At 36.8% G+C, this 24,587-nt stretch overlaps 1 protein-coding gene across 1 annotated transcript; it reads right to left on the bottom strand.

Moving 5' to 3' along the window:
* Positions 1-13,408: 13,408 nt before the first annotated feature.
* LOC108150314 (mediator of RNA polymerase II transcription subunit 2) lies at positions 13,409-21,460 on the bottom strand. Its single transcript, XM_017278430.2, has 3 exons — positions 19,288-21,460; positions 16,732-16,803; positions 13,409-15,068 (listed from the first exon to the last, which is right to left on the bottom strand). Exons 1-3 carry the CDS (start codon positions 20,119-20,121, stop codon positions 14,271-14,273), a joined length of 1,704 nt encoding a protein of 567 aa, XP_017133919.1. The 5' UTR covers positions 20,122-21,460; the 3' UTR covers positions 13,409-14,270.
* Between the last annotated feature and the right edge of the window lie 3,127 nt (positions 21,461-24,587).

The following is a 24,587-nucleotide window of genomic DNA, read 5'->3' as shown; positions in this document are numbered from 1 at the left end:
ACATGAGTGTTAGATACCTTTTCTTTTCGGTAATAAAAGACAATCAAATTCTATTATCTGCAGACACTCTAGTAACTGGATCAGAATAGCATGATTGCCCTCAAGGCCAGACGTTATTGTATTATTAGATTCCAAAGATAGACTCCTGATATAGGAATTACCAACTAACTTTATTTCTTGGCGATAAGAACGGAGTGCCCAATTTGCTTTCACTCCAGAGTACAATTGTATGGCAATATTTGGGCAAATAGTGACAGCTCAAGTTGGCTAAGATAAGATAAGGCTTAAGATGTTTTACTGTCTGGTGCGGTCTGAAGTCATAACACCACTTGCAAATCGCTGGGAGTTCTAAGTTTCAGGGATATTCCAAGAGATCTGCCGATTTAAAGCGAATGGTGACCCAGAGCAGGTTCATAATTCTCTGCTCATTGCCAGCTCTTAGCCCCGAAACGCCTCAAATGTCAGCTTCTTAACCTTATGAGCCGTCGTCTCTGGTTCTTGTTGCCATAACTCTCTTACATAACTAATTTGCGAGCCACGTTGACACCGACGTCGTATATAAAAATGTCTTATATATGTAGCTGGTCTTGCCCGTTTGCCGCCCCATCGTTTTCTTTCTTTTACCCATTTTTGTTTTTTTCTTTTTGTTTTTTAGGTTGTTGTCAGGTACTCAAGAGTACTACATGAGTACTACTCAGTCTTGTTTTTTATTTTTGCTGTTTGCTGATTTGTTTTTTATGATTGCTCTGCGACTGCGAAGGCGGCGGCAACAACTGATGACGATTGTTGCTGTTGCCACTGCAGTTGTTGTTGCTGCTGCTGCTGCTGCTGCTGCTGTTTGCATTACATGAAAATGACCTACAAATAAATTAAGCTCACAGCTCGTTAATGTCCATTTTGGATACCCTGCTAAAATCTATTTGAATTTCTAGTGCAGGTTTCTTGGCAAAAGAATTTTAAGTTTTCTTATACTGTGTAAAAAAAACCACAAAATAAATACATAAATTAAAGGTTTAAGAAAACAAATTTATATGAACATAAAAATTTCTATTTTTAAAATTTTTGTATAAAATTTATTTCTACAATTGTTTGCAGTTTCTCAAAAATAAAATTTATACAGTTTTTCAACTAGGATATTTTAATAGAAATATTTGCAAGAAATACTAACTTCCCCTTTAAAAATTAAATTTAATTTTGGAGAATTATTAATATTATATAATGTAATATTTGAACTGAATAAGTCTCATGGTATATACATTTTATCTCAAAATGTTTTTAGACCTATTAAGAGTATTTAAAAAAAGGCTCCAACTTTTGTAATATGACTTTACGATTTTTAATTTCTTTGTTTATTCGCAGCTTACTCAGTTATTTAATTATGTTTACTTGTTGCAGCTCAACAAAGGGCAGTTGAGGAGTGAGTAACTCAACGCAATCCTGCTGCATCTCCTCTTTACAGACATCGGGAAAAGGCAACGGAGCAAACAATTTGCATTATTAATTTAATTGAAAAACTTGTTAAATTAAATATTTAAATTTCGATGCAGCTTCAGTCGCTGTCCTCGTCTCAGTGGCTGTCGTTGTCAACGTCAAACAATATGGCAACTGATAGTATGTATTAATATGAACAAATGCAAATTGAGTTACTACATACTAGCCTGCTGATTGTGCTGATGGAGGGGAGGCTTTTGGCGTCCACTTGGGACATTTATAGAACATTGCTGCAATTAATATGCTCGGACACCGACTGTGGGCTTGGATAGTGGCAGTGGCAGTGGAGCCATTTATGTGGAACACCAAGCGAAACACAATCGACTATCGCCATGGGAATCCACTCCAAGGGAAACAGGTTCAGGATTATAGCTCAACTCATAGACTTTGTTGTTCTTACGTAAATTCAGTAATTGTTCAAGTATTAAAATAATAAAAGCGAATAAATTATTTGATTATGATATAATAAAAGCGTCAACTGGTATTATTATATATATTATTATGCTCTTGAAATTATGCTCTAGAAATTAAAAGTAACATTTAAATTTTGTAAAGCTCGTGAGAAGTAAATGTTTGATAATAGTTATCTGTATAAATACCTTTTTTATGAACTGAAAATAAATTGGAAAGAGATACCATTGCAATGTTTCTTGTCTGAAACTATTTTGCCCCAGTCTAATTTAACTCTAGCAACGTTGTTTAGTGCGGCCTAAGCTAATTTTGGCACCCTCAAAAAGTTATTGTCCAATCTGGTTAACAACTCAATCATAACTCGAACGATCAATCTCGCCCGCTGCTCCGAGTGCCACACCTGTCTGCCCCACACCGATAGTCTAGCATCTAGATACATTGACTTAGAATTAGCAATTTACGAGCAGCCTCGCCCGATCCAATAGACCCCCAATGAGAATTGATCCAGGCAGGCACAAGGTATATGCGGCTGATCAATGCCGTCTCGGTTTTTATTTTTATTGCAGTTTTCAATTTTCAATCGGCGAGGTGTTGTTGTCATTTTTTGAATTTACGATCGAGACGGCTAGACGTTAGGCTAGGATCCAATACGTAACGAATCGCAATTGGCCAACCAGCCAGACGAGACGTGTGAATTTCAATAGTTCCACTTGCAGTCGGGCGATAAGTCGCTATATACTCTATATACTATCTAATAAATACTATATTCTGTGTGGTATGTAGAGATATAGGTATATGCGCAGAGATCGATCGATGGGTCTGTCTGGGGTCTCTGAATGGGTGCCTATCGTTCAGGTATTCTATATTCAAATCTCTGGCCGTGTCGTGTAAATATTTGCAATTGAGTCTACGATTTTTTACTATTTGTTTACAGACGTAATCAATAAAAATTTTAAATAACCCGCACACTGGCGCACAAACTGAACACGAGCGGGAATACTTGAAATGGAAACACAATTATAGAATGCAACTACCAGACGCAACAGCATATTTATATATTTATGAGTTGTCGTCGTGCCATGCTTAAAGTCATTCTCTGTTATGACTTCTGTTTTTGTTTTTATTTTTATTTTTTATTATTGTTTTTGTTTTCGCTTTGCGTGCTCATGTTTTGTTATTATTCCAATTTTCGAGCCAGACGCAATTTATAGTTTTTTTTTTTATGCCAAACATTTTTGAGTTGTTTCATTTTTAATCTTCGATTCTGGGCCTACTTTTTGGATACCCTACATTGCGGTTGTATAGACTCACAGTGTCATTATTCGGCGTTGGAAACATTTTAAAATTTGTTGTGGATTTTATTTTTTTATTGTTTACCACTGTCAAAGGGAAACAAAAATAAAAACTTTGGATAGAAATTTTAAGAAACTCATAAAGGTTAAATTTATTTTTGTAATCATTTGTATGGCAAGAGAAGTCACACAAAACGTATACACAATTGCATTTCCTAATATCTAATAAGCATTCAAATCCTAAAAGGCTAATATCCCAAATGGCTTGGAGGACTTTTCGTGGGCTTATCTCTTAAAAGTTTTAAAAGCAATATCTTTAAGTATTCCATGCGAAAGAAAAGTTTTCAATTCACATTTGAGATCCCTGGGCAACCTTTTCTCCCCCACCGTAATTGAATTTTTGAATATTCTTAAATCCAATTGGGGAAAACGGGGGCAGGAAAAGTGTTTTTCTCCTTCTTATTTTTCTGGGGCAAAGGGTACAAAATTTATCAGCTCAACTGAAACCCCAAGCGAAACTCAACTTTGATGACTTTTTGTTGTTTATAGTTTTTTGTTTGTAACTTTGTTGTGTGTGTGTTTATTTATTTATTTTTTTTTTTTTTGCTCAGCCGAACAATTTTTTTGTTCTTTTTCTGTTTTGGGTCTTGCCTTAGAATATTTTTTTATTGCGCGTTGGCGGGACTGATAGCGAAAGAGAGGGGTATAGGGGCGGAGAAAGAGAGGGCGACTGGGGGCCGAGACAAAGACGACAACATGACCGGCACACCTTTTGCCATTACTTATGGATGTGTGTGAGTGAGTGCGTGTGTATATTTATGTGTGCACAACTCATAAGCATCGATGTGGCCCAGGTGTGTGTTTGTTGTGTGCGAGGAGTGTTTGCTTATCTCGACTGTGTGTCCCCATAGGTGAACGGGGTGTAAGGGGTATTCGAGGTGTACGGTTTTTGGGGAAGCGGGCGGCAGGGGGGGCGTGACAGTGGGCGGCTGTGGGCGGAGGCCGTATTCTTTATTTGCATAGCAATTTTCGCTGCTGCTCCTCCACTGTGGCGACTTCTTTTTCTTGTTAGTTTTTTATGTATGTTTATTTTTCAGTTTTATGCCGATACGCGAAAACGAGAGTGCCGCAAAGTAAAAATAAAATCATAAAAAAAAAATAGGCTGGGGAAGAGGGGATGTCGATCTGCACAGAAAAAAATTAATCTCATAAGTACAAATTTAGAATCGATTTTAATGTCAATTAATATGTTACATGATTGTCTACTAAAAGTGGAATTAATATTTGTTTTATTTTTAGATAAAATGACTATTCTAATTAGGTTTCAACCTAAATTAAATCTTTTAAAAATAAAAAAATAAGTCTTTGATAAAAAAGTTTCTTTTACTAGACCTATGAAGTATAAGATCAAACAAATATCTTCTACTTAATAAAATAGTATGATTTAGTTATGACTCAAAGTAGTATTACAATAATACTTACTTTATTCGAATACTATTATTTTTCTTTTGTATACCATTTGCAATTATTTGTTTTACAACAAACAATCGAGTTCATTAAAAAACGTAACCTTTTGTTTTGCCTATTGAGTAAATGTTAATTTCCAATTAAGGAATAATTAGTGTTAAACATTTTTTTGTTGTGTAAATTATTTCGGGGTGTGTGCCGTGTCTATGTTCGAATAATAGGTGTTGTACTATATGCTCAAACTTGACCTAGGCGGCATTATCATCATCGCACGTGTCGTGCTCACACCTATGCCCATATATATATATATGCATTTATAGCACCCAATTCTGCCTAACCAGTCTGCGCCACCTTTTCCCAATCGTTATATTTATAGAAATAATCAAAAATTCAACACGAAATCAATAATAAACGTAGAATTTCATGCCTTTCCTTTATTGCTTCCTCTCCATCTCCATATAATTCCCCTGTCCCGATTCGCACTCTCTTCCGACGATTGCTGTCCCTTGTCAGCTATTATTTATTGCGTTGAAAAGTTTCATTATCAATTTTTTTTTCCCCTTTTTTTTACAATTTACATAAGGCATAAGGTCTGGGACGTCGACGGCGCTGCCTTGCAACTTTGTTGCGGCTTCCAGTTTGTTTATATAGACCTATATATACCTATTTACATACTTTATGTACATATAGAGGAGTGAGCTGCAAAGTTGTGCCCCGCCAAATGGCACAGAGCAACAGCAACTACAACTGGATATCGCAGCAGCAGCAGCAGCAACACCAGCAGCAACACCAGGAACACCAACAGCAACAGCAACATCGCAACCAGCAACCAGCAACAATGACAGAAAATGGCAGTGTAAAACTTTTTTAGTGATAGCCATAGATATTACCATTGGGTACTGTGGCTGCAAAAACAGAAAAATAATGCTCCAAAGAACGATTTCCTTGGCTTGGTAATTTCAAGAAGAATAGCTCTTAAAATGGTGTTTATAATAAACAAACAATTTAATTTTAGCTTTTTATAGAAGTATATTAATAAATTTTAATAATGCTCTAAAAACTATGCCCAGGAGATAAATACATTAAACTTTTATTATTGCTTGTACCCGTTTGTGTAACATTTTTTTAATTAGTATTTTTCCTTACCAGCAACTCACTGGATAGCAATATAAATAAAATCGAACTATTAAATAGAAAGTTGCCATAGGCTTGAAAGTAAAGCACTTAAGGTTTAATTGTTTTGCTGTTATTACCAGTTGTCTACTTTAGTTTTATAATAAATATTGTACATGCACATGTATCAATTAATAAAACCAATCCTTGTATTGCAAAAAAAAAAAAAAAAAAAATCATTAAAATTAAAAACTTGTTGGTTTCTGTTTTATATAATTCATATTTTAATGTGTTTATTATTTTGTAAAAATAATCATGTAAAAACAAAAAAAAACTTAAAAGTTTTTTTTAAATAAAGTTTTTAATTATTAAAAGTTTAATTGTCATCACATTTATTTTCATCACATTAAACTTTAAATGCAGAGTTCTTATGTTTTTGGTTATGTTTCCAAGCCATTATAAAGTTTAATAGAATATTTAAAAAAGCTTACATTGTCAACTTGTAAATAGTTGCAGTTAAGTGACTTTTGGGCCCACTGTGTCTAAAAACAAAGTTAGCAGAGCAGAGAGCGAGACCACAAAACTCGCATTGGGGTCTTCGGGAGGGGGGTTATATGGCAAACAAAACAAATGCCATGAAACATTTTAAAATTCAAATCAACGCGATTTCTGCTGTTTCCTTATTTTATTTTGCACAATTTTTCGGGGTCTGGCGTAGTTTTTGTTTTTATTTCAGTTTCCCTGCCTCGGTTTCTGCCTTCTTTATTGTTATTATTATTTTTTTTTTCTTTAATTTCTGGTCACGTATTTGTTTCGTTTCGTTTCATTTTTGGAAACAATATTGTGTGCCATGACAATAATAAGAGTCGTGGTCGAAACGGGACGGACTTTGGCGTTGGTTTTGCCTTCGGTTTTGGTCTGGTTTTCGAGTTCGGGCTTGGTCTTTGGTTTGGGTTTGGGTTTGGTTTTGGTTATGGTTTGAGCCGAGCTCGGGGAATGAATTTGCGGTGGGAGCCGAGTTTCTGTAATTTGAGCCAATTACTGGGTGTGGGGATGCCCGGCGGAAGGGGTTTTTTCTGGAAACGGTAGATGTACGTATAGTATAGCCCTATATGGAGGATAATGGGGAGAGCAAGGTGTCGGATGGTGCTTAGATGGAGATGGACAAGAGAATGGCGATGAGGATGTGGACAAAAACCAAAATTGAAATTTATTTTTGGCAAACACAAACAGGCACTGGCACACTTGTTTTGGTTGCTAAACTTTCGGCATTAGGGGTTCTTATACCCTTCGATTGGGGATATTATTTACATTAAACTAATTGATCGTTAAGTCAAATTGATGTTTTTTACATAAACGTGTCATAGGTTTATAATCTAAGATCTTAATTAAATGCTGGAAAGATCTAATTGAACAAAGATTTAATATTTCTTAGAAAAATATTTGTGTTTTTTTTTTAAACTTAACAAAACTATATTTCTTTAAGTATTACAAAATCTAGGACAAATATAAGAAAAAGTTAATGTAAAATAATTTTAGGACTAATTTTATTAAAAATTAAACTAATATCAGTTGAGGGTATTTTTAATTCCGGGCAGACTGCCATTGAATCCGCCTGTGATTTTATGTTTTTATTTCGCAGCCTGTTTCTGGTCGCATAAATCGTCGTCCTTCTATTGTGGCCTGCACTCACGCCCCCTTGACAGCCCCCTATATGTATATGTATATAAGATATACCCAATCACCACTCCTCCGACCTGGCCACATTCGTTTGTGTTCGCAAAATGGGAATACGTGATCTTCGCATAATAATTACTCCCTGGCCCGACTCTCGAGTCATTTTTATATTTGGGCATATAATTCTTAATGGCCATGGCACATTTCTCTGCCATTTCGTGCATTTAATGATTTTTTATTATTTTTGCCTCCTCTTTATATTTCGGGTAATTTGATTTGACTGTTCTTCGTTCGTTATTGTTCACTTTTGTTGTTTTTCCTTGCTGTTTTGCTGGTTTTTTTTTGTTAGCCTCCTGACTTTAATAGGTTTTTAATTATTTTTCATATTTTTTGAGAGATTTTTTGTTGTTATTAATAACGAAACCAGACAGCTGCGGGAAATGAAAAAGCAAAAGAGTTAAGTGGAACCTTTGTTCGGATAGCAACACGAAAATGCATGCAAAAAGAATATTTGACTGAGAAATTAAGTCGAGCGCAAAAAGAAACTGAAACGTTAAAATGTTTTCATAAATAAATATATGGAGAGCCATCCCTAGAGTTATTAAATCGGGTGAGAGTTGTTTTTTTAACTTTTTGTACATGCATTATTAAATACAATATATATATAAGTGGTTACAAAATGTATAATTAAATGTGTTTAATTTGTGCGCTTTATGATTTTCAGATCAATATTTTATTTGAGTCCAAAAATAAAACTTTTAACGTCAAATTCAAGCGAATTAAATTGATACAGATTGCCAAACTCGTGTACAAAAACTGTTCGATTTTTATTGACATTTTAAGCAAATTGATTTTTGATTGCCTGTCATTACAAATAGCTACAAATAAACTACTTCCATTTTGATGGTTGGATATGAAAAAGTATGAGCATTCAAGAAATAAATATTTCAAAATGAAATGTTTTTTTGTCATCACTTTATTAATGTTTTATAGTCATAAATAGTCTTGGAACTTGTTTATTATTTAACTATAATAATAAATATTAATAACGTGTTTTTTCTGAAGTTTTTATCTACAGAATTAGTAACTGTGTAATACTTGTGTTAATTTATAGTTAAGATTTCTTATCAGAAAAACGAATAGATACAAATGGTTACTTCACAAAATAGATCCAACTCAATTGGAAAAATAGCAGCCAATAAATTACGGTGGAAAGGAAATTGAAACGAAATGCTGAAGAAATCTTAAATACGTCAGCATTTTGGTAATAAATTGCACTTGCCCATTAGTTCCCTCTATCGAGAATAGATTTATTTATGAATGTATCTAGATAGATGGACAGCCAGGCAGAACTGGCAGCTTTTTCCACCTGCAACCCACCTGATTGGTGTCGCATTAGGGCAACGAATTAGCTCTTGACCAGTTTTCTTGGCCATTCTGGGTTTTCCGGCTGGGTTATTTACGAGCAGAAGATGCAATCCCCAAGCGGATCGAACAGCATTTGTGCATTTGGCTTTGCCATAAATCATAATGGCAGTGCATAACCCCCACTTTACCACTTTTATCGAGTTTTACACAGAAACAAAACACCAAGCCAATGAAAATAAATCAAAATTCAATTTTTTTAATAAGTTAAAAGTGTAAATTAATAAATAAAAGTTTCAATTAAATAATATTCAATTAAGTATATAGTTATATTTAGAAATCCATATAGGCTAACAGTTTGAATACATAATTTAAGGTTTCAACCAGCATTTGCTCTAATAATAAAATAATATTGATTTCCAGTTAAAATTGTATTTTAACTCTTTTTAGATTTCTGTGACAGTTATATAATAGCAAAGTTACAACTTTTATATTGTAGTCATATTTAGTAACCATATTCGGCACCAAACTTATTTTATTAATCGAAATTTAGTTTGAAATGATAGTTTTTTTTTTATCTATTAGCTTAGTAAATATCAGTGTAATTGTATAGTAGGAGACAGTTAAAATGGTAAGGTATATATACAATATGTACATTTTTTAGTGTGTACTACGCAGTTAGTTGCCTTACTTTCAACTGGCGACGAAGGCTTTTGCCTAATTGATTTACAACACTTTCCAACCTTACTCAATGCTGGTTGGAGTGACAAATGCAGGGCTCTGGCACTGACTTCCCTTAGTATTATTATTACTATTATCTTTATCTCCCGACTTGCGAGAGATATTCTTAGAGGCTAACAGCACAATGGGTTGCAAAATGGGGTTGCTAGGGGGTTGGGGTTGGAAATGGGGGATGGGAGATGGGAGATGGGGGTTTGCTCGGGGACTTGCTCAATGCTCGATTGCGCGACAATCGCAATGGGACCATATATATGTGTTTCGCAGCTTATCATTCCCTGCATATACGTACAGCATATATATTATTGAGTGTGTTGAGTATGCTGACTCCCTGGGGTCGCATTGGAGCGTGAGCATTTTGCAAAAATAATTTATGGCAAACTGTTGATTGCTGACATGGGGCCCCCAGAGCAGCAGCAACGACCACAACAACGAACGATCGAAAAAAAAAAACAAAAAACACTAACTAAAACAAGACAATAACAGAGTTATTAACAGATGTACTAACGAAAGCAGATAGTAATATGTACAATAAAACGAAAGCATTGACTTCAAAGCAAAACAGTTCTATTTTGAAAAGGAAACAAGAGCAATAACAGCAGCAGTACTAAAAAGCTGAACAGTAACGTCAACAGCTACATCAGTAGCAACACCATCAGATACAAGAGCAACATCAGGAACAACAGCAACAACAGCAACACAATGGGCCCAAGACAACAACAATAGGCTTTGTAGACCCAAAACTTATAAAAAGCTACATTAAAAAATGGAAAAGCTAACAACAGCACCAGCAATGCTTGTAAATAACAGTATGGCCAAAACAGCAGCAACAATAGTTAGTGTAGCAACAAAAGCAGCAACATTAAAGCTCAAGTATTAGTCCGCTTTTGGCAGTAGCTACAAAATATATTTTTAACAAAAAATTGTTGACGCTATTTATTTTAAAATAGAAACCAATTATGGGTCAAAATTATAATCTAAAAAGGTTTTCTTCACGTTCACCGTTCTATTAAGAAAGTTTTACTATTTTAAATAGGGCAGCACTTTTTTGATATCCATAATTTTTGTATAAATCAAGATAGAAAAGTAAGAAGAATATAAAATTGATCTACTTATATAAACGTCCTGAAACCTTATAATAAATAGATTTTCAAAAATGTAGCATTTAACTTAATAAACAGCATTTTTTCTTAAACTTCTATAGTGTAAGGGACTACAAAAAGTGTTTTTTCTTTTTGTAGTGTAACAATCAGTCCCATTTATTGTTTAGTACGTGACTAGAATTTATCATTAGTTTACTTGATGTATATGTATAAAAATTATGTCTGTATATGAGATTATATACTATATAGATTAACAATTGTAATCGCTGTTGTTGTAGCTGCTGTTGCTTTTGCCAAGCGAAACGAAACGCAACGAGCAAAACAAAAAGCTAGCAGCAATGGCAACGGCAACGGCAACGACAACCGACAACCCGCAACTCGGGTGTTGATGTGTTTTCGAAAACATTGCGTCATTTCCAGATGGCAAGCTTTAAGCCAATTCGCCCCCGTGCTGCACCGAATGCCCCCTAGAACTACGCCACTGTACAATAAAAATACAGAGACCAAGTGGCAGACGATCCGAGTTGGATTCGTAGAAAAACTGAACAAATTCTACGAACTGAACTTGGGGATGTCGACGCCTATATCAGCAAAAGGCAAATATCAGTGTGGATACTGACACGTATATACATACGTATACTAATGTATATGTATATACGTCTGTTTATGGGGGGTATGTGTGGCTGAACATGATTGATATTTGCTTGCAATGATTACAAAGTAGTCGCAGCTCGACAAAAGTGGTGATAAAACGACAAACACAATTCGAAATACCAATCATGTCGTGAGGGAAATTACACAAAAGTTAAGGGCAGCAATTTACCAGGTATTTTCATTTCATTTTCTCGATTCGTTAACCTTTTGACAAATGTTCCTAACATTGTTAGTCCTTAACAAAACTAAATTGAAATTACAAAAATAAAGGTTAAAAAAGTTATTTTTAATTTTTTCTTAGCTTTAGTTTTAAATAATAAGTTTCTTATTACAATGTGATTTATATTTCATAAACCAGTTCTCATTTTCAAGTTGTTAAAAAAGGAATTATAAAAAAATTTGCTTAATTTTTTAATACAAGTTTTTGTTTCTATTTAACTTTGTATAAAATCATTTCCCTAAGAAATTACAGTTTATATATATTGTAGTTTAGAGAAAAAACCATATACTCTTAGAATATCAAACAAATTAAAAAGTTCAATCACATAGTATGAGGAGTATGCTCCACAATATCTATGCCACATCCGCAAGAAGAACCTTTGGAATGAGCTATAATTGGATGAGCTGTGGATGAACGTAATCTGCATTTCCAGACAGTTGGGCGACTTCTTAAAGCTGCAGCAGAATGTTTTGGTTCGCTGCGGAAGATTATTTGCCAGGGGAATGCAATTTCTTTGTTGAGGGCAAGGAAAAGTTGATTAGCAACGACCCCAAATAACCTACTAATTCTATAGAAATAGTATAGTATCTTCTTCGAACTATTTACTTTCGAAACTGATTGGACTGCTAATATTTACCTTGTGTTCGAGTTTTCTTTGATCAGCTAAAAGCAGTAGGAGGTTGATTTTCCCTAAAAGTCGGAAACCTACGTCAATGCGGGATCAATGGGATTAAGCACTGCCATTATATTGCTCCATTTATCACTTCAAACACTATAAAGTGCAAACAGACTGTTTGACTAACAAAGGAACTAATTTATCACTTATCGCAGTTCAATGGGAAAGTGAATACAATACAAATACTTTAAGCTTTTCACGAATATCACAAAGTATATTTGTTCATAACAAATAAATATTAATAAAATACAAATAAAATAGTACTAACAGTATTAGTCATTTAACTTTGTATTCAGATTTCCACAGTCACCTCTATTTATACATATCCAAATTTTAGCAGGATTTAAATGTTGTTAAATATGAATTAATAAATATTGGCTTAATGGGTATGAAATTACGGCTAAAGTTGCGTCATTGTTACCTTATGATAAAATTCAACCTTAAAACCCAATGAAAAGTAGCTTTCTTGGCTAAACTAAACAAACAAGACAATCGAAAGATCGGAAGTGTATTCCATCAAGAACTATCATTAATAATAAGTATTTCAAAGAATTCATTTGGATATTATCATTAATTCGAGGCTATAGAACTCAGCGTAAACAAAATGCCCTAAAAAAGTGAAAATTTTCATAGGGCAATCCATAAAAGATAAATTAATTATTATCTTTTTTTCTGTATTTTTTTAATTGTTTATTTAGCAATTAATGCTTGCCTTGTTGCCCCTCCTTCGAATTGCCTAGTTCTTTGATACAGTTGAGAGCGTTTGTGATTTATGGACGAGGCCCTCGGCGAGTATGTGAGTGTGAATGTGAATACACGAGTATGAATATGAATAATCGCACCGAAGGCGAACAACGAGCTACATTGTTCTGGCCGGTAACTTGCTCAATAGCTCTGAAAGTCGGAATAATTAGGCAATACCGGGGCGCACAATCGAACCCTTTTCATGACTTAATTCTCAAGGATTGATAGATATATATTTATAATGCGCAATAAATTGGATCATCAGAAGTTACCCATTACTTTGATTTTATTGGTGACCGATAATGTGGCAACAGTTTGAAGCAGAGTTCTAAATATCCCATAAATGTAGCCTTGTAATCCTTTTAAATAGCTTTGATTTTGAAAATTTCAGAAATGTATAATAAATTCATTACCAACCTCAACACATTTCCCTTAAGGTTAATAAAAGTCAATTGAGTCATTTTCAAAATGAAATTCAACATTTCTGCATTTTTATTTGGAGCCCTTCGCTCGATTCAAATTAGTTATGCATAACAAAAATTAAGATTTGCACATTTCATGTTTCATTATTCTCGCTTCTCATTTTTTTTAGACTATTTACAGAGTTAAGTTTATACATATGGATTTGCATATGTGATAAAAAGTTAATTAAATTTACATGTTGTTACGGCTTCATTTATTTGCTTTACATGTCGATTTTTTGCAATCATTTGCGCGTTTGTTTGCCGTTTCGCGTTTATGCATAAGATAACAAGGCTTAAATGACTAAAAAAATAAAGGCACCTGAGTTCAAAGTGTTATTGCCAAATGTAAATATAATAAAACGAAAATCAAAAATATAACGCTGGTGAAATTAAAAAAACGATCATCATAAAAATATATTTATAAACGTAGAATACATACATATGCGTATGTGTTTATGGGTGTGTGTGTGTGTGTTCATAAAAGTACACATTTAACGTAAAGCATTTATAATTAATTCAATTTAATTAATGGTATGTTTGTTTCACCCCCTACTTCAACTGCACTCCTTTGAATGACTGACTTCGGATATACTCACTGATATCGTTTATGTGTTTATAAATGTATATAGATAAAGTACTTATATGGTCTTTGTCCCTGAATGAAATGCTCATGTCCCCCGCTACCCCGTGATACTATAAAAACCCCGGTTTTTAGAATTGTTGGCTCTGGTTTTGACCCATTGTTGCTTTGCTGACTAGTGCGTTGTCTCTCCCCCGTTTAGTTTCTCTTTATAGATGTATTGGCGGACTTATCTATTATCGAATCCTGACCCCTGACCCTGGTATTCTCTAGTTTTATTGCATATTGTACAGCTGCGGTGGTTCCTTGCTGGCCGGCATCCCATGATCATATTTACCCAGCTCGGCTTCGTAAAGGAGATTGTTGATCAGATGCTTCACCACTATCTTCGATTTGGATGTCTTCAGTTTGCGTATGGTAATGGCCACGTATTCCCCGAATACCCCATATTCGTCCACATGATTGACACTCAGACCACCACCCCCGATGAGCAGTTTGGGGGGCGTGGCACCGCTGTTGCTGCTCGAGCTGCAATTGCTGGATGTTGCTGTTGGGTCCATCGAAATGTTGCTGGCGTTGTGGCTGCTGCTGTTGTTGTTGTTGTTGTTGCTGTTGTTGTTGTTGCAGTTAGTGTTGCTGTTGCCATTTGACGTTGAGAGATCACGATCACGATCACGTTTGTGTGCCATGTTACTGGAATGTTGTTGCTGTTGCTGCTGCTGCTGCTGCAGATGCAACGATTGTTGCTGCTGCTGATGCTGTTGGTGTTGGTGGTTGTGCGGTTGCCCGTTGCAATGGCTCAGGCTGAGACTATGATTGTGGTTAAAGTGCTGCTGGAGCGCCTGAAACGCGAGCTGCTGCTGGCCGGCGGATCCGCCCGATCCCGTCCCCGACCCCGCCGCTCCGCCCACCGCCTTGATGGGCGTCAATGTCAAAGCGCCCACAACGTGCTCCACGCCCATCGCCTTGCGCTTGCGGTGGTTGTACGTTAGATCCGTCGGCTTGTAGTAATTTATGGGCGACGGCGTGCTCGTCCGTCGATCCAGCATCCCCAGCTCCGATTCGTGTTCGATCTGTTGGGGTTAAGCATAAAAAAGAAAACAGGCGAAAATACGGATTTGTTTTAGACACTGTAGCTAATAATTTTGTTTATTACCCTACAAGACAAAAACGAAACTGTTTCTAATATACATTTCTAAGTATGGGACATTCCAAAAAAACCGTCAATAGGTAAAAACATAAATAAAATGAAAACAGACAAAGAAAATTCATAAGAAATTAGTTTTCATTATTTCTTAATTTATTAATATACAGAAAGCAATTTTAAGCATTTAAAAATGAGCATGTTAAAGTAAATTAATATGAAGAGTTTTACTTTTTAAATTGTTGTGACCTGTTTTTTTCAGGAAAACTTTGACATTGAAATTACCCAATTATTGTTAACAAGGTTGCTAAGGATGAGCCTTTTTCCCAACTAAAGTAAATCTGTTCAGTATTTCATCAGCCCTATTTTGTTATTTTGCTTAAAGATGGGCCCGTCACAATATACCGGAACCAGTTTTACATATATATTTATAGTATGAACGTCTGACGAAATAATCGCTGTGTTGTTTCATCAACTATTCAGTAGACGCGCATCGCTTTGTATACTAATAATATAAACAATTCTATACTTGTGTTTGCCAAGTGTTTAAAGGAAGAGAGGTGGGTACTTTGATAAGCCCCACGAGACGAGTCATTTGATTAATTTGTGGGCACAACCTTGTCTGGGAAAATATCAGAAGTGAGAGCTTTCTAAATAAGGCTATTTTGAGGAGTAAACAATTTTACAAATTATAATTTATAAATGATTATTTTGAAAGACATTGACTTCGGGGCATAAAATACAAATTTATTGAATCAAAAAGTCCAAGTGACTCACATACATTTATTTGATTCCCATTGCTTATCATTAGAGATATCCGGATGTATCATATCTGCCCTGGCAACACCATTGACCTTCAGGAATTAAAAAGTTTCAACGGTCAATGTGCATGGTGTGGACGTCATAAAATGATTAGATTCGTCATCGAATTAAGGTAGTTACAGAATTCAATACACTATTGCCCTTATCAAATTAGTAGAATTATCTAATCACATTACTTGATTTGAGCTTGTAATCAGAAAAATAAGAAAGGTGACAGAATCTTAAATACCTGGCCAACTAATTACATCATTGGGACTGAAACCGTTTACACGTGGAAATAACTTAACCAGATTTAAAATGTAAGTAAATCAAGATGGACAAACTAATAAAAAAAAGTACTTCTAAACAAACATTCTAAGCTAATAATTTACAAAATATATAACAAAACAAATCTAAACCAAACTTTTCTCTTATTTTACTATTAAATGAATGACTACTCAACAAGTGGGCTAATAAAAATAACAAAAATTACCATATTTAAATGAATTATTTGACTTTTGTATAAAACTTGCTTATATAATTATTATTAAATAATTAATTTCGGTACTCCAGATAATGATTGATATTTCTACTCATTCAAAATACATTATTCAAAATTGTGTTTCTCAATCTCGTGTCAAAAATTATTCTCTAATTACACCCACAGACCACTTGACATGACACTTCAGGGGTTGAGATAAAAAAATTTGTTAAATTATCCCCCCAAAAAATAAACTTCAACCTGTCGAATCAATTAAAGTGCCATTAACAATCAGCGGCGGAGTACTTACAATTTCTGTTTTCACATCTTCGGCGCTGATATTGCAGTAATTCTCGCCATCCAAATCGGAAGAGGAACGTGTCTGCGAAGATCGAACAAAAAATCCAGAATTAGCGGAGACGGTAGAATCAATAACAAATACTATTACGGCAGTGTGGCGAATTTGCCAGACAAACAATAACAAAAAACAACGAAATAATAATAATAGTGGTCAGACGCAAAGCGAGAAACGCCAGAGAAATAGAAAACAAATTAGAATAATAATAATAAAATGCAAACTCAAACACACACACAAGTGGGAGCAGACTCGCAAGTCGAGCCGCTGGCGATTAAATTAGTCACGGCGGGACAAGGTGGCTGAGGCGCGGGGTCGGGGGCGGTAGCGGTACAGGGTGCGGTACAGGCGGGACAGCAGCCAAGTCAACATCGAAGTGGACCAACGGGTGGACAGACTTACAGACGGACATGAGACGAGTGACCAAAAAAAAAGAATACAGACGATAAATAACACACGATTTGGGAGAATTATTTCAGGCAACGACGAGTGAATACCCTTACAAGAATTTAAAAAAAAACTTTTGACTATTCTGCTTTTGAGTTGTATTACCTTTGTAAATAACTGTCGTATAATATACTTATATTTTTTTACCTTGTGGTACTTATTTCTCTAACCAAGAAAGAATGGGTATAACCGAAATATTTAGTCATATCAAGAGTATATGAATTTCCAAAGTACGTTATTTTCTTTTTACTTATGTGTACCGCTTTCAAAAATCAATGCCTTTATAAATTGAAATAAAAAACGCCAAAAAATAGCGCAGAGAAATTTTATGCTTCAATTAAATAAACTAAGTTCTCCTTAACTTACAAAAAGATTGATAATGTTTTATGATACAGCAATAAATAATTGCACTTTCTATAGTTGGTAAGCCGAATTTGAATTACAAAAAAAAAAAAATAGATATGTGTTGTAATTAAAAAACAACTTACATTACACAAAAACAATTTGACTTTGGTGGTCAAGGTTTTCTATCACACTTTTTGTGATGTGAATTTACAGAAATAAACATAACACTCCCTGCATTTATTATTTGGCTTTTAATTACATATATATTAAAATATTTCCGGGAAGCCGATCGAACTAGCTGGTGGGCATATATGCGCGCATTTCTTTAAAGCTTCAGAGAAAGCTCGCTTTGCAGTTAAAGTCACCCGATTACTGGTGGTCGAGCTTCTGCCCAAAAGAGTCGTACTTTTTTCGGGAGAGAATCAAATATATGAAACCGAACAAACGGACGAGGCGACATGGCAATAACGAAACGCAGTCCAGCAACTTGCTATATTGGAGCTACTGCTGCTCGGGGGCGGCAGAGCATCGATGCGGGGCCGAGGGGCGTGGTCGGTGCAAAACGTGTGGCTGCCGATTTCTACGGCTGATGCAACACACATGTGCATGCATTATAGATATAGGTATGTAGGTACATATGTATGTATGGCAGAAGCGGCAGCGCAAATCAAAGCCAGTTGACACATACATTGGCACACTAACACCAATACTCGCTTATCAAGCGCAACGCAATAGCAGCTACCGCGCACAGTGGGCCTAGTCTATGTTATGCTGGAAGTAACATCTAAAAAAATTAGTTTTAAGTACAAATATTTTGTTTTCAATTTAATTATATAAATACATTATATATTTGATTTATTTTCCTATAGTGTATGTACTGATTTAACGCATAATAAATATAAGAAAACATTTCTGAAAAGCATTTTGAAAAAATTTACATTTCGTGTTTTTGTATATGCAAAAAACCGCTCTAATATATTACTCATACGCCACGTGGGCCCAGTGAATTTAAAAAATCTTCGCTAATCATTGAAATCTTTTTGCGATTAATTAATGCATGTACATACACACCTATACTAAAAACAAACCTTTTTTTACATTTAATTATTGTAAAACATACATATTTAAATTAAAAAACGGTTTATTAGAAAAAATTACTCATACGGCATGTTGTCCCAGTGACCCAATGAAGAATAAATTTTAAAGACTGAATAAGTAAAAAATTAATATATTATTTTTCGTTACTAAAATAATAAACATATGTTTGTATGTTTTTTAATCAAAAAAAGTACGTATATTATGTTAATTGTTATTATAAATTCCCTTGATGTTTGTAGGTTTAGTGATTTGAGAGAGCACTGTACGTATATTTCTAGAGGGTCTTTAAAATGTTTAATAACTTAGAAAACTCTATGACACCTGATGGTGACTGGCCCCACTGTGCGCCACCGGTTGCGCCGCTGCCGTTGACGAACCGCTAGACAGCGAGGGCTGCGACGGCGGCAACAGCAGCGCGTGTGCTGGCTGCTGCCGTAAAACAAGTCAAACCACTCGCACTCACACGCGCGCACATGCAAAGCTCCAAAGAAATATGTACGACAGAAGAGAAAAAAGCAAAGGGGGGGCAAAGAAGGAAAGAAAAAAAATCAAAGAGACACATGCAAAATAGGTAGAGGTTGGCTACAAAAATAAAAAAAAAGTAGCTACAGCACCACTTACCACAGCCGCCGAGGAGGATTCGATTAAGGCGCCACCGGCCGCCGCCTCCTCGAGTTCCATTTCCCGAGCGGGGTCCATCATATCACTGCCAGCGGTATCCCCGTCCCGCTCCCGATCCCGGGCATTTGCAGCGGCCGCAGCAGCGGCAACGGCGGCCACAGTGGCCGCAATCCGAGCGGTAAGCTCATCGTGTTGCTGCTGCTGCTGCTGTTCCACCTGCATGATGATGTCCCGGTCCACCAGCTTGTCCGCCTTCAGTTGCTCCAAGTCCAGGCTGTGCATCAGGGTTAGCTTTTCATCCGCTTCCGTATCCGCCTCGCCATCTGGATCTTGATCCTGACCCACCTGATCCTGATCCCGTTCGCCGTCGAGGATAAAGCGTATGGCTTCGTAGGCAAACCACATGGGCTGGTAGATAACTCCGCGACTGCGTCCGCTCAGGACCTTGCCATGTTCCCGATGGAATGAGCTGCGCAGGGACTTGATTTTGGATCGTATTGATCTTATTTCCGTTCCATATTTGTGGCTCAAGAGTTTGAGGGCCTCGTATTTGGTCTGCTTGATGTGGTAGCCCTTCGTGTTGGGATCCCAAAGGACTCGCTGCCGGCGATAGTCCTCGATAAAGTTGAGGATCGTGGAGCGGGACCATTCAACGCGATCCGCTGGCGTTGCTGTTGCTGTTGCCGTTGCTGACGCTCCCGTTGCAGTGGGCGTGGTCGTGGACGTGGGCGAGAGGGGAAGTGCCAGCGGCAGCGAGGCAACATCGGCTATTAAAGCAATGGCATTGGAGTTGGCATCGAGCTTGAATTGCGCTGCGGCTGCGCTGCTGGACATTGTTGTTGTTGTTGGTGTATGGTGAAAGTTATCCCGACCGAAGGGGGAGGTGGCGGGTGGTGTCGGTTGGTGGCGGGTTGCGGGTGGTTGAGTGGGTGGTGTATAGGTGATAGGAGTAGGAGTGAGAGAGAGCGAGAGAACGCAACGCAACGACGCGACGAAAAAAGCGTCCACAACACGTTGCTTTTGACTTTCGACTGGCGGCAGCAGCGGCGGCGGCGAGCGTTGAGCGTTTCAGCTGGTCGTGTTGTATTTGTGGCAGCGGCAAGTGCGGCGGCGGCAGCGGCGGCAGCTCAGCTGCACTTTGTGCGAGAGAGAGAGAAGGAGAGACGGTGGGCCAGGGACTGGGAGAGGGAGAGGTAGCGAGAGCGCCAGCCTGCGAGCGACGTCGCCTCGTCCAAAATCAATGTAAAGGTGTGCGACTCGCCTTTTGCCTCTCTCTCTCACATACACCCGCTCTTCTCTCTGTGTGTGTGTCTGCGTGTGTGTGTGTGGTGTGAGTGCTGCAGCAGGCGGGCTTTTTTTTTCGCGACCTGTTGCTCGCTTGATAATGCCAGGCTTTGTTGTTGTTGTGGCTATCAGCTATCAGCTGTTTTATTGCATGTTGTTGTTGCTGCCACTCGAGCAACTCACACCAACGTACATCAATGTTGGTTGTTGTAAATATTGGTTTTAAATGGTTGTTGAATTCGTTGGTGTTCTGGTTGTTGTTACTTATTTTGTTGGAGTGTGTACTGCTATTTTAGTTGGCTTAACTATGTTTGGTGTTGGTGATTGTTATTGGTGTGTTTTATGTTGTTGCTGTAAGTTTTGGTGTTGCATTAGTTTGATCTGTTGTTGTTGTAGGTTTTATATTTTTTTTGTATTTATTGATTTACACCACGTGTTGTGGCTTAACTGGTGTAGGTGTTGGACTATTGTTGAATAGGTTGTTGAATTTTTTGTTGGTGTTTTTTGCTTTAAGTACCTGTTGATTTTGTTGTTGTGATAGGTGCAGGTGTAATAGTTATAGCGTATGTTTCAATAGTTGGAGCTGTTGTGCGTCTTGTTGTTGTTTCATTTGTGGGCTTAGGAGTTGCTCTCAGTGTTGCTGTTGTGGCATCTGTTGATATCGCTGCTTCTCTTTGTGTTGGACAAGTGATTGCTGTAGGTATTGTGGGGTAGCTTGTTGTGGCTGTGGCTGCCACTGTTGTTGCTTGTGGCTATTGCTTCGCTGCTGTTGTTGTTGCTGCTCGCTCGAGCTTTTTTTTTTGTCGCCACTTCGTCGACGCTCGTTCGCCGCTCGTCGTTCGCTGTTGAAATCACGATTTGTACTAATTTCACATATTTAAACTGTGTGTGGCATGCGCGCTGCTCCAAACGGGCCGGTTGCCGTTGTTGTTGTTGCTGCTGCTGCTGCTGTTGGCCGTAAGTTCGTCACTTGCTCTTCGCTCCCCCGCCCCCTTGGTCCGCACACCTTTCCGTTCGCTTTGCTCGTGTCGCGACTTGCGATCGTTGCTGCTGCTGCTGCTGCGACTGCCTGCTGCTGTCGTCAAAAGCCCCACGTTGCACAGTGGGTCCGATCCGTTCGCTCTGCGCATGTGGCAGCGGCTGCCAAACGGCGGCGACCGTGAGATGCTGGAAACCAACGAGCACACACACCGACACCACTGCAAAATCCTATTTTTAAATAGCGACACATGTCACAGTGTGGCGAAGGCCATTCAGTTGTTGCAAGTTGTAAAGTCGTGGGGATAATAAAATTAATTTGACGGAAAGTACTTATAGTTCGTTATATTTAATAAAAATTAAATATTGATATTCTAATTAAATGCATGATAAAAAAAAATTGAAAGCATCGTAAGATGGCTTTAAGATGGTTACCAAACCGTTGTTCAATACAATCTTAAGCCCTAAACTTATTGACAATAAAAAAATATGTTAAAAAATTATTCCTTGCAAAAAGTATGTTTTTTTATTTCTCTAATCAATCATATCGACTCGAAAAATAAAAATCAAACCATTGTTAGAGTACATCTGCATACATTTCAAATTTGCAGTTCCTTTTTTATTTTTGCTTTTGGGGTACATTTTATCATAAATTAATGTTTGTCCCACTGTGCTTTTGGCCTAAAGCTGTAAATATTGTTGCTGCCTGTTCTTCTCACTTGCCCTATCCCTCTCTCGCGCACTTCTCTCATCAGCACGGCTGAGAAGTTGTTATCGTTGCCACTGTCGTTGTTGCTGTTGTTATTATTGCTGCCGTTGGACAAAGCAAAAAATAATAATAATAAAAACAACAACAGAAAACTCAAAAACACGGTAACAAATTTAGCAAGTCAGCAAAACAACAGAAAAAGAATCGAAAAAGGAATTGCATTTCACGGAGAATTTGGACGTTTTCATATTTGTCTTTCTGATATTCTGTTTCACTATACTCTTATAAAGGAGTATTTGGGATTAAGGTATCATCGTATAGTTTCTTAAAAATTTTTTAGAAAGAACATTAACTTTTATTTTACAATGCTATGTTATTACCATTTTAATATGAAAACATAAAAAACAATATTACCATTATAATAAAAACACCACACGGATCAAAATATTACACAATATTATCAGCAAAATGATTTGTGACTAAATGAATACCATTCTATGTGATAATTAATGTTTTTTCCAAGACCTAGAAGGATACATTGTCCAATATAATATGTTCCACAAACGATTTCAAATTTGTTTATTCATATTAATCATTTTAGCAAAGAGTCCTGTTTAATCCATATTTATGGCGAACTATTTAAAAAATGTTATACTTAATAATATCACGTATACGTGTTAAAATAGAAACTGTAGCATACATTTTAACAGGCTTATAAGGGATTTTAAATTTCTGAATTTTTTGCAAAAGAAAGCCAGTTAATAGGACAGAGTATTCAGTTTTTCGATCTCCAAATTAAATTTCCCTTTCTTGCTGTTGATCGAAAGGTGTGAGCGAGAGGGTGGAGTGAGTAAAGGAGAGGTATTAAGTGAGCTGTCGCTCACGTAGGCAGCATTTTGGATTTGCATTCGCCTGCACTCTCTCTTTTTGCTTCTCCCCCGCATATGATATATGTATACATACATTTGTACATTCATACAACCATACAAATGTATCTTCTTTTCGCTCACATTGCGTGTCCTAAACCACGTGCGAATCTTTTGTATGATTTCGTCGAATTTCAATGTCTCACACATAATTAGAGCAACTTAAGCGGACTTTCTTATCAGTTTTGCATTTCGCCTTGCACAATCACTCCCTCTCTCTTTCTCCTACAGCTGTTTTGAATTGCGGAAGCTTTTACGTCTTCTTCTCCTGTCTGTCCGTCTTAACGGCTCATTATCAAGCTGCGTCGCTGCCGCAGTCGACGTTGCAGTCGGCGCCGAAGTCGCAGAGACGTGTTTGCCGCACCTACGATAACGGTATTGAGCTGACATTTCCATGCACCTCGGCTAACAACCGGTTCTATAGACAGCTAAGTACCCTACACCTCAATTAATTAAGTCAAAATTTACTTAGCTAAAGGCTATTTGGCAAATAATAATTAATTAAAGTTTTCCTAAAGCCGGCACAATATTTGTGATAAAGTTTACGATGTTTTCTTTTTTAAAAGACAATTATTATTTTAATGAAAAATTTTTCTCTGCACTAGGGAGAATTTCATTTGTGGATTAATTAACTTTTATTAAATGTTTGCTTAAGCTTTAAAGTTTTTTGTTACAAAATGTAAAAGTATATATATGTATATATACATATTCACTTGTCTTAAAATATATCACGTTTTTTATTCGTCTTATGCGCTAAGGCGATTGCATCCGGGCCAAAGTAGTGTGATTAATCGCCATTAAAATCCACAAAAATAACACGGCGTGCAGCGTGACTGCAGCACATTAGACCCCATCCAAAATTGGTTCGGACTGCGTCAGGGCAAACGACTCGACGTCAGCGATGTGGCGCAAAGCTTTTTGCATTCAATTCTCGCTTCAAGTTGACAAATTGACGTTCAAAGTTGTTTGCGCAGCATTTCAGTTGCAGTTTCGGTTGCGTTGCCTGTTTTTCTTCTTTTCCAGCCCGCCTTTTCACCCGCTTTCCATCCGCTCCCGTTCAGGTTCCTTATTACGTTATGACTCTCGACGGTACGAGTATTCGTTCTCCCCATTTCGCTACCTCAAAATGTGATTGTGCGATTGAGTGCGAATGGACGATATAGCATTACACCGGCGCAGAAAAGTCAGTTTGCAAAAATTGGGAAAAATATATTAGTTTATTTTGTAAATTTTATTAAACTGTTTACAACAACCGTAAAAGCTTACAAATAAACTTTCGCGAAAAAATAGGTAAATCCCTTATGGTGTTTTAAATGAAGATGATAAGCGCCATTTTTTATTTTTATTACATACATATATATTTGTACTGTCCTAGCCAATAATCTCAATTCAGATTTCAGGTT

The sequence above is a fragment of the Drosophila elegans genome, unplaced genomic scaffold (genome assembly GCF_018152505.1).
Source record: "Drosophila elegans isolate 14027-0461.03 unplaced genomic scaffold, ASM1815250v1 contig_208, whole genome shotgun sequence".
Taxonomy (NCBI): Eukaryota; Metazoa; Arthropoda; class Insecta; order Diptera; family Drosophilidae; genus Drosophila; species Drosophila elegans.
This window is presented reverse-complemented; position numbering and strand designations above follow the sequence as displayed.